Source organism: Pelmatolapia mariae, linkage group LG6 (genome assembly GCF_036321145.2).
Source record: "Pelmatolapia mariae isolate MD_Pm_ZW linkage group LG6, Pm_UMD_F_2, whole genome shotgun sequence".
Classification (NCBI taxonomy): domain Eukaryota; kingdom Metazoa; phylum Chordata; class Actinopteri; order Cichliformes; family Cichlidae; genus Pelmatolapia; species Pelmatolapia mariae.
Genome location: NC_086232.1, coordinates 16,343,044 through 16,359,655, shown reverse-complemented (window position 1 = coordinate 16,359,655; position 16,612 = coordinate 16,343,044). Strand labels below are relative to the sequence as shown.

General features: G+C 42.1%; 2 protein-coding genes across 3 annotated transcripts in view; both read left to right on the top strand.

Annotated features, from left to right (window-relative positions):
- The first annotated feature begins 424 nt into the window (after nt 1-424).
- plrg1 (pleiotropic regulator 1) lies at nt 425-6,150 on the top strand. The gene is made up of 15 exons (XM_063475192.1): nt 425-555; nt 759-865; nt 1,768-1,904; nt 2,115-2,168; nt 2,254-2,347; nt 2,476-2,566; nt 2,652-2,750; nt 2,861-2,953; nt 3,254-3,403; nt 3,696-3,797; nt 4,409-4,511; nt 4,626-4,734; nt 5,140-5,279; nt 5,380-5,573; nt 5,668-6,150. The coding sequence occupies exons 1-15, from the start codon at nt 547-549 to the stop codon at nt 5,725-5,727; spliced, it is 1,542 nt and encodes a 513-aa protein (XP_063331262.1). The 5' UTR covers nt 425-546; the 3' UTR covers nt 5,728-6,150.
- Nucleotides 6,151-11,107: 4,957 nt separating this feature from the next.
- dchs2 (dachsous cadherin-related 2) overlaps nt 11,108-16,612 on the top strand; it is a 29,609-nt gene continuing 24,104 nt past the window's right edge. For both annotated transcript variants that reach the window (XM_063475978.1, XM_063475977.1), the window contains exons 1-3: nt 11,108-13,143; nt 15,598-15,789; nt 15,877-16,108. In XM_063475978.1, coding sequence (XP_063332048.1) covers nt 11,413-13,143; nt 15,598-15,789; nt 15,877-16,108 — 2,155 coding nt within the window. In that variant the 5' untranslated portion in view covers nt 11,108-11,412. The remainder of the gene's footprint in view (nt 13,144-15,597; nt 15,790-15,876; nt 16,109-16,612) is intronic.

The window sequence follows — 16,612 nt, the reverse complement described above, 5'->3', positions numbered from 1 at the left end:
ATTTGATCCCTGGACCTTGTGGATGTAAAGCAACAATGCTAATCACACTACAGTGTTGCACCAGAACAAGCAGCTATTAATGATGAACCTTTTAAGTGCAAAAACAAAAAACTCGTGGCCACAGCAATGGAAATAGGGCATTATTTCTACAATTAGCAGGAGTGGTAAGAAAGAAAGGAGCAGTAGAGCGCAGACTGAACTGGTTAAAGCAACTTGGAGAGCACAAATTATTATTATTATTATTAGTGTCAAGAAACGAAGGACATGCTGTGTTCTCGCTTCACGCAGGAAATATAACGAGATTCGGAAGAGTAGAGGTTAAAGATGTGGGTTTTTTTCCATTTCAATTTACCTCCAGGCCTATAGGTGGCGCTAACAAACTGCTAGCTGTCCTTTTACCTCTTTACTTCCGGGGTATTCGGTCGTTGGAGCGTCGCGGTAGTCATGTTTTTGCGTTCGTGATACTTTTCGGGGAGCGTGCTTTGTTTACTGAAAAAAGGGATATTTTCCGCTTCTTTATAATATTGCTTTATTTTTACCGCCACAATGACTGAGGTAAGAAGACATTTGAAGTCCGTTTTTTTGTCTTTTTTGTGCTTCCGCCCGCCCGGCAGACACATAGCCCGCTCGGCTAATAACTGCAACCACACGCTTATGGTTTTGTTTGCATTGCACATAGTAAAAAGTAATTACTCACAAAGTTTACCGTGGTTGCACTCGTTTAAAACACATGCTTTACTATTTATTATCATCTACAGGATGTTCAGAAGCACTCAGTCCACACTTTGGTCTTCAGATCTCTTAAAAGGACTCATGATATGTTTGTGTCTGATCACGCCAAGTCCATCGCGCTGGATGATGAAAGGTAAACGTCACAGTGTTACCGTCTAATGATTTGAAGTTGTGTTTTTGGGTAAATTAAATTCACCTAGCAAGCTCTAATGTCATGTGAAATTGTTGTAGAGGTTTTAATTGAACAATTTTGTACTAGCGCTTTGTATTAGTGTTGCTCGCTAGTCCAGATAAATGAGGATGGTTGCCTCAGGAAGGGCATCTCATGTAAAAAAAAAAAAAAAAAACATCTTTGCCAAAAGTGAGACCTGCTATCATTTATGGTTTGGAGAGATTGGCAATGACAAAAAAACAGGAGCTGATGAGGTTAATCTTTTCATTGGGCGTGACTGGGGTGGATAAAAATGAGTATATTGCAGGGAGATCTCAGGTCAAGTACTTTGAAGACAGAGAGCTAGATGTAGAGAAACAAGGCTGAGATATTTTGGACATGTGCAGAGGAGGGTTTGGACAAAGGGTGTTTAAGATTGACCTCCCAAGCAGGAGAGAAAGACGAAGGAGGACAGGAGGAGTGTTTGACACAGGACGATGTTCAGGGTAGAGTGAGAAGGAGGCAGATGTTCTGCTGTTGTTAGGGAGCAGTCAAAAAAAGGAGGATTTGTAGCTGCAACACTAAAGAGCATCACTTTGTTAGGAGTTTATTTTCAGTTTACCAAAAACTCTTTTGTCTGTAAATTTATACTGACATTATGGTAATAAGTAGGAAGTTAAAGCTCTATCAATTTGCTGCTCAAAGAAAGAAAAATCTCTGCTGCTGAACCCCAGAATGTAAATTATATCTACTTTAATATGCCAGTAAAAACTTCAAGATATTTACTGTGTGTTGTTCATGTGTTTGAATATCATTATGCTAATTTAATCAAACATATTAGATGTTTTTAAGGGGAAATGCATCATTATGTCATCTGCTTGCAGCCACAAGTTGAAGATGGGGGTTAAACTGAAAGCAGACTACAGTGCAGTGTTACACCTGCCCATCCTGAGGGAAGGGAAAGACAGAGCCTCACACCTTTCGAGCAGCATGGAAGGCCACCAGAACTACACTCAGCCAGGTGAGGATGAAAGTGTCACTGCATGTCAGAGTCACTCTTAAGTGTACCAACAATTTATTATTAACAGATATGTGGAAATGCAGATTTTTTTAGTTGTGTTTTGCTGTCAGAAAGCTCAGTTTGTCTTTAAATTGAGCTTTTCTTTGTTTTTCTGAAACCTTTTATTTCAAAACTACATGATTTAAAGACATTTTGGGAATATTATTGTAGGTGAGGATCCAGAATACCTGATCACTGGGACACATGCCTACCCGTCTGGACCAGGTAAATACTCTCAATTTGTGACTTTTTAATTTGATTTCGTCATCCCAATTGGAGTGTTTATAACAACTATTTTTTTTCTCACCAGGGGTGGCATTGACCGCTGACACAAAGATGCACAGGAATCCCAGTGACACCGGAGTACACTCCATGGCGTTAGTTTTACCCCCATCGCAAGCTAGGTAAACTTTGTCCCTCACACACACAAAAACAGTACAAAGGGAGTCAGTCGCCAGTAGTAATTTAGCATAAAAACAAAATGGTGCTTACTCACACATAAACCATCATTTACTCTGTGGGTCATTTGTAGGCAGGACGCGAGTCGCACAGCAGCCAGTATTGCTGACATCCACCGGCATGCTGGAGGAGCAGAGCGATCTCACCCTCCGTCATCTGCAGTGGTAGATCACAGTTTATTCCTACTTTTACTCAGCCTAATCGGTTTGAAAGAAAGAAGTGCAAAACTGATCATCCATGTGTTTTCAGTCGCTCCTGGAGGGAGGTGGGACCAGAAATTCTGCCCTCATGAGAAGAGCGCCCACAATGCCCAAACCTCAGTGGCATCCGCCATGGAAACTGTTTCGGGTAACTATAAATCATTTCAACTTTCTAAGTTTAAGCTTTACTCGACATGATACAGTGGGCAAGGTCTGGGTTCTGTGTTTTGTTTAATTGTAGTTTGTTTTGTCTGGTAGGTCATCAGCGGTCACCTTGGCTGGGTGAGGTCCATCGCTGTAGAGCCTGGGAATCAGTGGTTTGTCACAGGCTCTGCTGATAGGACTATAAAGGTGAGTCAAGTGGGAAATAATAGTAAGCGACAAACTAAAAATGGCTCATCCGACATGGACTGACTGAATTAGCTGTCCTCCGAGTCACCTCTCCTCGGGATCGTTACCTGTGTTTGTTTTATAGATTGTGTTTTCTGTATGCTCAAACATGCCACAGTGCCTGCTTGCAACTTTAATATCCTGCTCTTCACAGATGATTAAGTTATACTAAAAACCCAATTTTTACCTATTAAACCTACTATGTTTGTAAATTAATCTCAGATTATCTTAATTTGACTTGAAGGCTGCCTGTCTTGACAGATCTGGGACCTGGCCAGTGGAAAACTGAAACTCTCTCTGACTGGACACATCAGCACAGTGCGTGGGGTGGCGGTCAGCAGCCGCAGTCCTTACCTTTTCTCTTGCGGGGAGGACAAGCAGGTCAAATGTTGGGATCTGGAGTACAACAAGGTATACTTTCAAACAAGGGAGTTATTGGTTTGTGTCATTCAAAACAGTTTATTTAGCGGCTTTATGCTGTAATGATTTACACATTCACCTGTGAAAGTTCCTTTAGGAGGTGACACAAATGTTTTTTGGGTTGCATCTGGCATAAAATCTTTTCCCAATTAAACAGGCACAGCCCTGGTGAATAAAGGTGCAGCTGAAACTTGCTAACTAGCTTCTGTTGTGGCTTTTTTTCTTCTTTTTCTCTCCTTGTAATGTTGTGGATGTTTCTTGACTATATTGGTTTATATTTTAGGTAATTAGGCACTATCACGGACACCTCAGTGCAGTGTATGATTTGGATCTGCATCCGACCATCGACGTGCTCGTGACATGCAGCAGAGATGCCACAGCGAGGGTAAGCTCTTACTCTGTGTTGAATCAGTGAATGAAATTGATGGAATGACTTAAATTGATCAGGTTTAAGCAGTACCGTGCAGAAAACTGTGTGACAAACAGCCACAGACCGAGCAGCAGGTATACCGTCATCTAAATGTTCTCCATTGATGTGTCATCATGGGACTTTCAACTGCGTTGGTATAACGACCCCTCACGTATTGAGGTGGTTGTTAATCGTAATGGAAAATGACCGAAACAGAGTAGAGTCAAGGCACATAGGTACTAGTGAAAAGAAACTTACCAGTCATGGATCCGCCCCTCCATCGCTCAGACCTCAACATTATTATAGCAGTGTGGGATCATCTTCACAGAGGAGAGAACCAAAGGCAGCCAACATCCAAAGAAGAGCTTTGATTGTCCACCACAAAGCCCAAAGACTTAAAATTACAAGAAAGCTTGTCTCAAAGAGAGAAGAGAAAATATGAAGAAATGAGGGGCGGCTCAACCCTTTTGCACAGTACTACATATCGCGTTTGTTATAGAGATGCCACTCTTCCGCTAAAGGGCTGTGTTCAGATGTGATGTGGGTTATGAGATGACACTAACTGCTTGTCCTCCCGGTCCATGCAGGTGTGGGACATCAGGACGAAGGCAAACGTGCACACACTGACCGGTCACACAAACACTGTGGCCACGGTGAGATGTCAGGCAGCAGAACCACAAATTATCACAGGTACAATTATGTTTTTTCAAATCGCTCACAACAGCAGTATAAACCCCTCCGTAAGACAGGCTTTAAAGTGGTTTCTCTTGACTCTTGTCCCTAATGTGTGATTGGTTTGTGCAGGGAGCCACGATTCAACCATCAGGCTGTGGGATCTGATTGCTGGGAAAACCAGAGCAACTCTTACAAACCACAAGAAGTCTGTGCGAACTCTGGTCCTGCACCCCAGACAGTAAGTGGTGTTTTATAAGGTAGCGTTGGTTGGAGTGGGGGAAACGCAGCATGCAGACTCCTCAAACAATGCTTTTTACAATATTGGTTAAACTTTGCAGTCGTTGATAAATATGTTTTTACAGAATCTCCTTCGACATGAGGCAGGTAAATGCAGGTGTTACTAATTGCATCAGTTAGTTGTAAGCCTAATTAATGTGATTAGTAACACCTTTGTTTACCTGTTTCATGCCAAAGTGAATCCTGTAATTTAAAATAAATAAAGTTTTGATTGTTAATGAAGATAAATTAATACTTGAGTCATGATTTAGGATTACAGGAGCACATTTGTTCATAACTTTAATTACAAGAACTAATTAAGAGGAGTTGTTCTTCAGATATCGATGTCATATTTGTTGTTTTGCAGATATACTTTTGCCTCTGGATCTGCCGATAACATCAAGCAGTGGATGTTCCCAGATGGAAACTTCATCCAGAACCTGTCGGGCCACAACGCCATCATCAACACTCTGGCTGTTAACTCTGATGGCGTGTTGGTGTCTGGAGGTAATAAAAAGCTGCGGTGCTGTCTTTAACTGTCTGCCTTTTTTGTTTGCTTGTTTTAAATCATTTTTATTGAGGCCAATGTTGACCTTATTACACACAGCCGACAATGGAACTATCCACATGTGGGACTGGAGGACCGGATACAATTTCCAGCGTATCCACGCAGCCGTGCAGCCCGGATCTCTGGACAGCGAGTCGGGAATCTTCGCTTGCATGTTCGACCACTCTGAAAGCCGACTGATCACAGCAGAGGCTGACAAGACCATTAAAGTTTACAAGGAGGATGACACCGCTGTACGCTACACTGTTACACTCAACTTGTATTTCTGTGCCGATTCTTATGCAGCAGGAAATAAAATAAATAATAACCATGTTTTCTTTCCTGCAGACAGAAGAAAGCCACCCAGTCAACTGGAAACCAGAAATCCTCAAGAGAAAAAGATTCTAAAGATTTTTTATTTGTTTTTCTTGCCACAGTAACAGCAGTGAATTTTATTTCCACCAACTTTTGTTTGCTCGTACTTTTTCTGTCAGGCAAACTCTCAGCTTTCACAGAAGCATCCCTCTTTATTCTAAAAACCATTTGCAGTCCTCGTTGTATGATGTTAGTCCGATAAAGCAGCCGTTCTGGACTGCCAGGAACCTCCCTGAGTGTTTGTTCTTGATGATAACGGCTCTCCACTCTTCACCTTCAGAAGGACAGACTTGAGAATGGACCTGCTCCCTGCCCGAGTCAAACCCTTCAAAGGAAAAGTGTTTGGAAGTTTTAGCCAAGAAAGAAAAAAACTTGTATTGTTTCAGCAGAATTGGTGGTTGTACAGACATGGAAAGTTTATTATGCTCCATTTGAATAAAAACCACATTTTTCACATGCCTGCGTTTGTTCAGTAGAGGTGGGTTTTGTGTACTCACCGAGGTATCCGTGGGTGAAGACGTTCCTGTAGTACTTACAGCCGTCACCCTTCATCTCCCAGTAACACTGATCTCCACAGCACTCGCTGAGCTCCACTGTGGTTCTGCTCTCAGCTGCTCTCTGCATTATCTGCTCGCCTGTGAGGTCAAGATGGAACAGCAGAAATGTTAGATGAATCTAAAGTGGCTGCCACTTCGTAATTAAGTGGCTGACTATCAGTAGACTTGGGAAATTAAAGGCCTAGTAATGCTTAATATGTATTCATGCTGTGTACAACAGGATTATTCTATGAATAATTTTCCATATTTTTCTCCCAGTTAACAGTAATTGAATTGCTTTCATTAAAGCGAGTTTTAACCAGACAACCTTTCTATTGAGGGGGGATTTATTATTCCTGTTGTGTAACGATGTTCAAGTAAGATTTTTATAAAAATGTGGCTCAGCTACGAAACAGTCTGGCAAATTTCTTCTGACCTCTGAAAATATCTTCACTTAGAGAACGGCCACTCGTTGGTTATTTTCTGCTTTGGGGACCGTCCTCAAACATGCTACATTCAAAGTCTCTTAAATCACTTTTCTTCCTCATTTTGATGTTCGCTTTGAACTTTAGCAGGTTGATGAGTTGCTGGCATGTAACTGGCTGGTTTGGATTAATCGTTTAAAGATGTGTACCTAATAAAGTGGGTGTGAGTATTTAATTCCAGGCATGATGGAGAAGAATTTGAAATAAGATTTCAGTCATCTATTGAAGCCAAAGTGGGAACATTGGGAAGAACTGCCTCCATGAAAGTTGTTTTTGTTTTTTTTAAGTATTGACATCCTTTAGGGTCCTCTGTCAAATCATCAATATTGCTCTAAGTGAGAGTAATTTGGTTGAATTGTCGGGCACATGGTGTTGTTTGTTAATGTTTCCATGGCTACCTGAGTCCTGCATGTAGAGCTTGGAGTGAGAGTGACAGAAGGCTCGGCCAGGTTTCTTCTTCAGACGGGCTTTTCTTGGCTCTGGCTGCTCCTCCACCTCCTTCGGAGGTTCTTCAACTGTCAGTAGGTGGCCCGCATTATACATGATCTCCTCTTCTAGAGACCTGAGACACATGTCAAAGTGCTCTTCATCCTCCTCTGCATTTCTGGGAGACAACAGCATTGATGGTTGAGAGTTGAGATGCTACAGTTAGGTGCACTTGTGATCTCTATGATCTCTAAAATATATTTTATTTAGCTAAGATATTTTTTTCCAAGACAACATGAAATGGTGACATTATTCCAGGAAATTCAAGGACACGTGTGACTGAAGTACGACACTTTATAACAAATGCAGATGTCATCCAGGGAAGGACGGATGTTGTTTTGCTTTGTTGTGTTTAATGTGAAGTGTGTTTATTTATTTATATTGCATGTTTTGGTTATATTTTGTGCAGTGTTTTATTTATATTGCATGTTTTGGTTACACCGTCAATCTGTCCTGGAGAGACTCCGCCTTTTTCCCATTTTACTAATTTGACACACCTGGAAAGGCACAGAAGTGGATAAGAGAGCCTGCCAGAAGACTGAAGGTGTGCTCGAGGGGAGGCTTGAGAGGCAGGCAGCAGGAATGGCTAAATGAATGGTGTCAGGCGGCGGCGCCTGTAAGCCCGCAGAAAGTCTGGTGGAGCTGGGTGTCAGAAGCAGGAAGATATAGCGCCAGCAAACAGGGACGCGGAGCGAGCGGTCCGACTGCTGCAGCAACGGAAGGCCCAGATTACGCGTCTGCGAGAAATTAGAGGCGGGCCGGTGCCGATTGGCGGTCACAAGGAAGCGGCGGGCAGAGTTGAGAGCTCTGCCTACCCGGGGTAAGTCTTTTGACTTATCCCCTTTAATGAATGATAGCTCCCTAAAAGAGTAGTGACTGCCGCTGCTTTTCTTCCTTTAGCGCACCGGGGCGCAGAACGCGGAAAGGAAGGCGAGGACGCCGCCGGGTTCCCTGCTGTACCGCTTCACTGGATTTTTAATTAGTGACTTTTATACCGTGGCGGACGCCACTGGACTTTTAACGTTGTTTTGTTGATTTTTATGGTGTGTTCTCCCCTGGCCAGGGCTGTTTTAATTCTTTTTATATTTTTAACTGTTTAAATATAATAAATTATATTTTAGCCTTACAGTTTTTAAATTTGTGTGCATTCCCTTGGCTGCTCCACTGCTCTGTCCGTTTGGAGGAAGGTTTCTCTCCTTTAATAACACTGTGCAAAAAATCACCTTCCCTCCGTTACGGTTTCCATCCTGCTAAAATTTCAGGTTTTAAAACGTGTCCTCTTCACCTGAAGTCCACCCACAGCAGGCCTGCAGTGATCAGTCCCAGCCACTCACTGGCTTCCCAGTTGTTTGTCAGCATCACCGGCACAACGATGACCTCCCGTGTTTCGGCATAGTTGAGTTCCTTCTTACAGCGCTGTGATGCCTGGTAAGCCGGAGTCATAAACGGACAGATCACAGCAGCCTCTTCCACTCCTGCAGCCATGCTGAAAACGCACACAGCTTTAATATGCACAACACTTAGCAGTGATGGAGCGCATCAGAGATTAGAACAGATGAAACATGTTATCCACGTCACTTTGCACTCACGCGTCGTTGATGTCCATCCACACCGGGAGCCCGTCATCTTTCAGGTGATCGTATATCTTCTTGACAAGAGGCTGATCATCCCACTGGTAGGAGAGCATAATGTGAGACGGCATGTCTTGGTTTTTTTTGAATTTTACTTGATTTATGAGAAAGAAAGTCCTGTGATGCTTTGGAGTTGATGGTTTTCTGCGTTGCTGAGCAAACTAACCCAGACAATGACACGCTGTAGCTATGCTGCTTTTTTTAAACTGTGGTCAGATTACACCTGTTGCGTGGTTGCAGCAGGCCATGATGGCGACTACAAGCTGCAGGACAAATGAGAGGTCAGCAGTGACAAACTTTAAGACCAGCATTTTCCAGCCATTCCTACCATTTATTATTTATACTGAGCACAGTTTAGACTTACAACAGACAGACTGAAGTCTGTTATGAAGAAATAAGAAACGCCCTATTTGTGTTTATGATACCATTTGCTTTAGCTATGACAGATATTATTGTAATGTTTTTCTGGTTTAAATATAATTAGCTTAGATTTTTTTTTTTTTGCAACAGTGTTTTTAAAGAAGCACAAACTGCACAAACAAATTTACATTTATTCAGAAATCCTTGTATATTAGTATCAGCTGCTAACTTCAGAGCTTAGATCAACAAACTGCAAACATGTCGTTATTATCAGGATTTCTTTCATCATGTGTTAGTTTTATGCTTCCGTTTCAAAGAGAAAATCAAAGTATCTAGTTTGTAAAGTTTTAAATATTTTATGCAGAAACATTGAAATATTCAGGAAAAATTAACTATCATTGTTGTAAAATTGTATATAAAATTAGTTTGTTTCTTTTCCCCAGTGAAGGAAGCGGGCTCCCATGCAGTAATCATCTTTTATAAATTTCAGAGCTCTTGCTTGCTTTATGCTCCTGAGAGGTGAGGAAAGAATCTTCCCATTGAACATGAGATATCAATGTAAAGCCCAGGATGTCCTCTATTTAGTACAGCGGGACTTATTGGGATAGCTCAAATAAGTCAGAAGATATAGACCAAGAATAAGTGTCCATTGCAGAGGACATAAATGAATAGGCTGGTTCTCAGCTATTCATGGACTATGCAAATGCACAACCCCCCCACAGCCACTAGGGGGTCCTCAAGCTGCAAGCTCAGCCTCGGTATATTTGGGAAAATATTTAAATGACCTGTCTTCATTTGGAGCCAGCTGCTCTCTTCTGTGTGTTTACTGAAACACGTATGTGGTTAAAACTGAAATGTGGGATATCGCCAAAGCTAAGCTGCAATGACAGGGAAGCTGTGGCTGGTGTTTGTGTGGTGATCATTTTAAAAATCACCATTAGGATATCTTGTTGTGAATCAAGTCTTCTGACAGGTATGATGTATGACTGACAGCCTCACATCTTCACGAGGAGAATAAAGGTGGCCCAGGCTGCAGTGAAACCTGGAACACATCAAAATGTGTTTATTTTTTATGCATAAAATTAAGAAAAGAAATCTACAGAAATATGCCCATGATAAAGGAAATATTTGCTTCTGTGGAGGAGGAGCCAGAATTTTAATTAAAAAAAAAAAACAAAAACAGAAAGCTGAAGTTGAAGAGGTTGTATTACTCTTCTTATTGTTGTTTTTCTTGTTTGAACTTTAAAATAGATGCTATAGTTTCTTTGTATTTTAATATGGTATTTCACTTTATTTTCACCTTATGGCGTAATTTTCACACCGCTGTGGATGAAATAGCGGTTTCATTAATTTTATGTTCATCTGGAAAATTTTGGAGGAAAATGGTGCGAAGAAGCTTCATTATTTACTTTTATGTAGGTTTTAATTGCTTGCACCAGTTGGAGATCTTTCATCGGAATTTGAGATATATAATTATCACCATGGATCATTGGATCATCTTAAAAAATGTAACCCCTCCACCCCCACCCTCCCTGTTATAGTGTTATAGTGACCGGATAGCCTTGATTTTTCCTTTCTTTTCCTTTTAAAGAGTGGTACAGTTTCTGCTTTTTACCAGCAGAGTGAGCCACCCTAACACTTATATGCTCCTCTGCTTAGACGGGAGCACTTTATTAAATCACTTCAAGCTCATTCTAACCACATTACCACAAAGGGGCCTTTTAGGACACTGTTTTGGCTCAACTGGTGTGATATCTGTATTTATTCCACTTTCCACCTGCCTTCTTCCGTAGGTCAGCTATACTAGGCCACGTGTCAGCAAGTGGCACGGAAGGTAATCTCTCAGCCTAATTAAATCTTAAGCAATCAGGGCCACAGATGGAGCCGATCAGCGTGGGACGCGCCGCCTGCCAGGAGGAGTGTTCACGGCGCACAGTTGGTGCCAGTCAGAGGTGTCGAGTTATGTGAAGGAGCCAAAGGGGGATTTGCACTGTGCCATGGCTGAATTTCTTGTATCCAGTATCACGCAACAAGCTACTGAAGTACGGTGAAGGAGAATGACCGCTCGCAGTCGCCCTGCGCGCAAAAACGCGTTCGTCCGTTTCGGTTCGGAAAAGTGCGCTCAAACATGACGACCAAACTGATGACTTAGATTCGGGAATATGCTGCCCGGCATCGACCTCAACAAACCGAGAGCTCAAAGCCACGCGTAAAGGAGGAATGGGGTGCAAGGATGCCTCAGCTTTGCTCCTTCAGACGCTCGTCCTGTCCCTGCTGTGCGCGCAGTCGCTGGGACAGGTCTTCAACCTCACGCTGTCTGTTAAAGAGGGTCTTCCGGCCAGAACTATCGTTGGAGATCTGGGAGCGGGACTAAGCAGGCCGAGCACTGGGTTTTTCATCTCAGAAAGCAGAGACTCGTATGTTTTCAGAGACTTGGAAATAGACTCGGACACGGGCATCATCTCCACAGCTGTAGTCCTGGACAGAGAGAGCAGGGATAAGTATGAATTTGTGGCAGCCACTCTCACGGGTGAGATGATAAAAGTGACAATAGAGGTGAAAGATGTGAACGACCATTCCCCCGTGTTCCCCTCCGAGCAGGTTGAGCTGGATATATCAGAACTGAGCCCACCGGGGAGTCGGTTTCAGATTGAAGGTGCTAAAGACCAGGATGAGGGCGAGTTTGGTACTCAGGGATACAGGATCACAGAGAGTGAGATGAGTGACTTATTTCACCTGGATTATCGCAGTGGATCTGAGAACCACCTCAGCCTGGATCTAGTTCTTAACAGTAAGCTAGACAGAGAAGCGCAGGACTTTTACACACTGACAATCGAGGCCTTTGACGGGGGGATCCCAGCCAGGACTGGGACTCTTCAGGTGAACATCCACATCCTGGATGAGAATGACAACCCGCCTGTGTTCAACCAGACTGAATATCACACCTCAGTGCGTGAGGATGCCCCAATCATGTCTGCTGTGTGTCAGGTGCAGGCCACTGACTATGACCTGGGTGACAATGGCAGACTCACGTATGAGATCAACAGGAGGCAGAGCGACCCAAATGAGGTTTTCTCCATCAATGAAACCACCGGGCTGGTCTATCTCAACAAGCCGCTTGATTTTGAGACTCAGGCTTTTCATGAGTTGATCATCAGCGCGAGAGACAACGGGGTTCAGCCTGAGTACAGCAGCACTTTTGTGGGTGTCAGAGTGCTTAACATCAACGATAACAGCCCCACCATCAGTGTACTGTTTCTCAGTGACACAGGAGATGCTGTGGTGTCTGAATCGGCAGCAGTCGGGGACTACGTAGCCCGGATTTCAGTGTCGGACCCCGACCTCGAGGGGGAGAGGATCACTGTCACACTCGAGGGAGGTGATGGGAAGTTCACCCTGAAGCAGACAGATGACTTTCTGTATGCACTGTGTGTTAACTCTGAGCTGGACAGGGAGGAGAAGGATTTGTATGAGCTGAAGGTGCAGGCATTAGATTTTGGCAACCCTCCCCTGAGCAGTGAGACGGTCTTCCTCCTGAAGGTGTCGGACATGAATGACTGTTACCCAGTCTTTGAGAAGGATGCGTATCTCATAAGTATTTCTGAAGATGCTCCTCAGGGGAGTTCCCTCATCCAGTTTCAGGCTCGAGACGCAGATGAGGGTGCAAACTCAGAGGTCCGATACTCCATTCTGAAGTCCAACCAGGACAGCCTGATCGACATCGACCCGGAGTCAGGCCTGGTCACCACAGCTGCAGCTCTGGACAGAGAGACGCAGATGGAGATATGGTTCCTGGTGGTGGCAGTGGATGGAGGAGAACCGGCTCTGTCATCCACAGCGACAGTCACGGTGCTCGTGGAAGACGTCAACGACAACGAGCCAGTGTTCGAGCAGCAGCTGTACAATGTGTCCATACTAGAGCAGAGCGATGTTGGAAGCTGCTTTTTACAAGTATGTTGGAGGATATTCAGCATCATTTTGGTGACTTATCTAAAAGAACAACACATTATTGTTTCTGAATGGCTCTAATTACATTTTCTATCCAAGGAGGATCCACAAGATGATAATAATGATAATAATAATTGGCACTGAATCAGGAAGTAGGCAGAAAAGCTTATCAACAAGGCAACAAATATATATATATTTTTTATAATTTGGGGAGCTGACACTCATATGAAATCACATGCATATTTATTTATTTTTTTACAAGAACACATCCACACACAGACCAGGGGAGCGTTTCACTTGACTTGGCACTCATCTCAGTAAAATATCAGCTAACATGGATTCACAGAAACAAAAATAAAGATATCTTTGTAGTTTCTGAAAGATTCACAGTAAATATCCATCATCTCGTGCTCTTTTGCTGTGTCTGTCTTACGTCTTATAAGACAAAAGTAGCCTTCAGTCTGTTTGCACAAAGCCGTCAGTGTTCCTCCTAAAGATGCTCAACATGCACCCTTTCCAGCTCAGCTCTGTGGCTTTAGTATGACAGATGTGCTGCCTGGTACCACACTCCAGCAGGCTGGCACAAAGTGCATCCCATCACAAAGGAACATTTGTTTAAGGGCACATTTTCTGCAAACATGAGATTCGATGAATATATAAGGACTGAAAATTTCTAAACATCTGGCTGAATTTTAGGTGCTTAGATTCTGATTCGAGCTTTAGCAACAACGCTTCAGAATACTGAAGACATCATCTAAAATAAATGTGAGAACTAGCAGGTGCAAAAGTAACAGGAATAACTGGGAAGTCATCTATAAGGAACCCCCCCTCCTCTGTCACATGATTTTGCAAACGCAGCACATGCGCTTTATTCTAAGAAGCAAGCTTCAAAAAACTGACTGGGTTTGCGTGACTGTCCAGACCTTGACCCGTGTCTTTAAACTTCCTTTGATCAGAGTTCACAAACTGGGAGGTGATATCATCTTTATGACTGTAAAATGAGCGCTCTATCTGTGAGACATGTCTGCAGTCACAGTCACAGGCAGACATGAAAGGAGCTGCACAGGATATAAGGCGCGTTTTTACTATAATCTTTATATTGCAGGGATGGTCCTCGCCCTTTGATTGTGGGGATTTTTTATGCTTTTATTATGTTGACTTTCACTGTCAAAGGAAGACGCGTATTATGATTCATAGTACAAAGCTTAATCTAAAAGCTGGCAGTTACTGTAGTATGGGAGTGCTGTTTTACAAGGAATATTTCTTTTAATATATAAACACTTAAATATAACAAAATCAGCTGATTTATACATAAAGTATTTGAGTAGGAGCACTTCATGGAGTCACACTGAATTTGTTTAAGGTGCTAAATATATACATAACAAAACTAATGGTAAATAGAAAGGTAAATAAACAAGAAAAAGACCTTTTATAATGGAAAGTATTTCAAATTCAACAAAGCAAAATAAAACGATAAAAATCTAATTACTAAATGTAATACAGAAAAAGTACAACAAATATCACATCACGTTAAAGTGGCTCATTACATCAGGTTGTATTTGTATAATAATATTAGAATTAATATAATATAAGAATTTCTTTTATGCACTTATGTGAACACAAGCTTAATAAGATGAGGGACATGAATTGAAACAAAGCATGAATGAATTCATGTCAAACTGCATGAACCACAAAGACTATCTAGTGTGTGCTTTGATTCAAGAACAATATATTTGTTAATGCATTTAATAATTAATAATAATTAGTCAGTTATTAATCACGTCCATGTCATTTCATACTGAACTCTTTCGTTCTCAGATCACCTAAAAACTGGGCAGCGACGAACTCAAATGTCATAATCATTCAATCATCACTAACTAAGGAGGTGTTCTTCCTCGCTTCATCGTCATTATATAAGTTCAGATAAACTGGTGTTGAGTTATTAATAAAGGCCTTGTAATTATTTTCATTTTCAACGAGCTCACCTAAACCAAATAATCTACCTGTGGACATTTTTCAAAAGTATTTCTCTTAATTCTTTATATTTTCATTAAACCTATTACATGTTTTACCTTTACTTTTGTTTTTAGCATTACAGTCTAATCCTCTAATGTTTTCCCTGTTAACATGTTCAAGTTAAAATAAAGGATCAGGGCACCATTTTACCAGAAAGGTAACAGTTACCTGTTAAAGTTGTGAAGAAAAAAAATCTTAGATGATCATAATTACACCATATGGCACATTATAGGCTCCTGATAGGTTTTAAATTAATTATTTAATGGGGGGGGGGTCCACATATGATCTTAGATATGAATATATAAGTTTTACTGTAAATTGTTCCCAGTTATTCTGCAGCACTGGTTTTAATTGAATTTCTATTTTGTGTTAAAGAAAAGATTTAAGATGTTTTCATTTTTGCACCTCCTGTTTTCATGCCTGCATTTCTCTTCTCTTTAGGTCGTCGCTACAGATGCAGACAGCCCTGAGTTTGGGACGCTGCTCTACTCTCTGTCTGATGGCTTCGACAAACAGGCCACACATCCCCTCTTCCAAATAAACCCCCACACCGGAGAGCTGTGCGTCTCCCAGAATATTGATCGAGATACGGGACAGACGGTCCATGACATCCTGATCAAGGCTGAGGATCCAGTGAGTGACACACAGATATATAACAGTGGATTTCATTTAAAAATTTTGTCCCTAATTTCTGGGTCCTAATAAAATTATCTCTCTCAGGGAGGCTTGAGTGCCCAAACCTACGTGCACATTGAGATCGAGGACTTGAACGACAACGCTCCAGTGTTCAGCCCTGAGGAGTACACCGTGAGCATCAGCAGCCACGCGCAGCCTGGCACAGAAATCGTCAGTGTTATTGCCACTGACCGAGATTCTGGCAGGTTTGGCCAGGTTACCTACGACCTCCTTCCTGGCGACATGTCCACTTTGTTTGCTCTGGATAAACAAACAGGTAGGGCCATAAAGATGTGAGAACACTTTCTGTTATAGTCTGAAACATAAGTGTGTGGACACAATTTCCAGTAAACCAACTGTTGCTTTTCCAATATTGAAATAAATAAAGCTTTGTGTAGGTTTCAGTCTTGGTAAAGGATAGCATTTTGACTTCTCAAGCTTGATTTGTCACATTGATCCAATCAGTAGTCTTTAAGTAAACCGTGTGACTGGCAGCCTCCATTATTCAGGGATAAACGACTGCTTACTTTGTGTAAGTCCCCATGAAATGATTGCCAGTGTCACAGCTCAGCAGGGGTGGTGCAGAAAGCCCCAAAAGGCTTAGATCCCCAGGTGGCTAAGGGGTAAGATAAGATTTGTGCTCAGCCAAAATTTAACACAATGAAATGGATAAATTATAGGAAAAGAAAACTTTAATCTGACACTTTTCTGCCTGCATTTGTTTTTATAGACATATATTGATTCTCTTGCACTTATAAGATGCATTTTGGTTACAAAAACA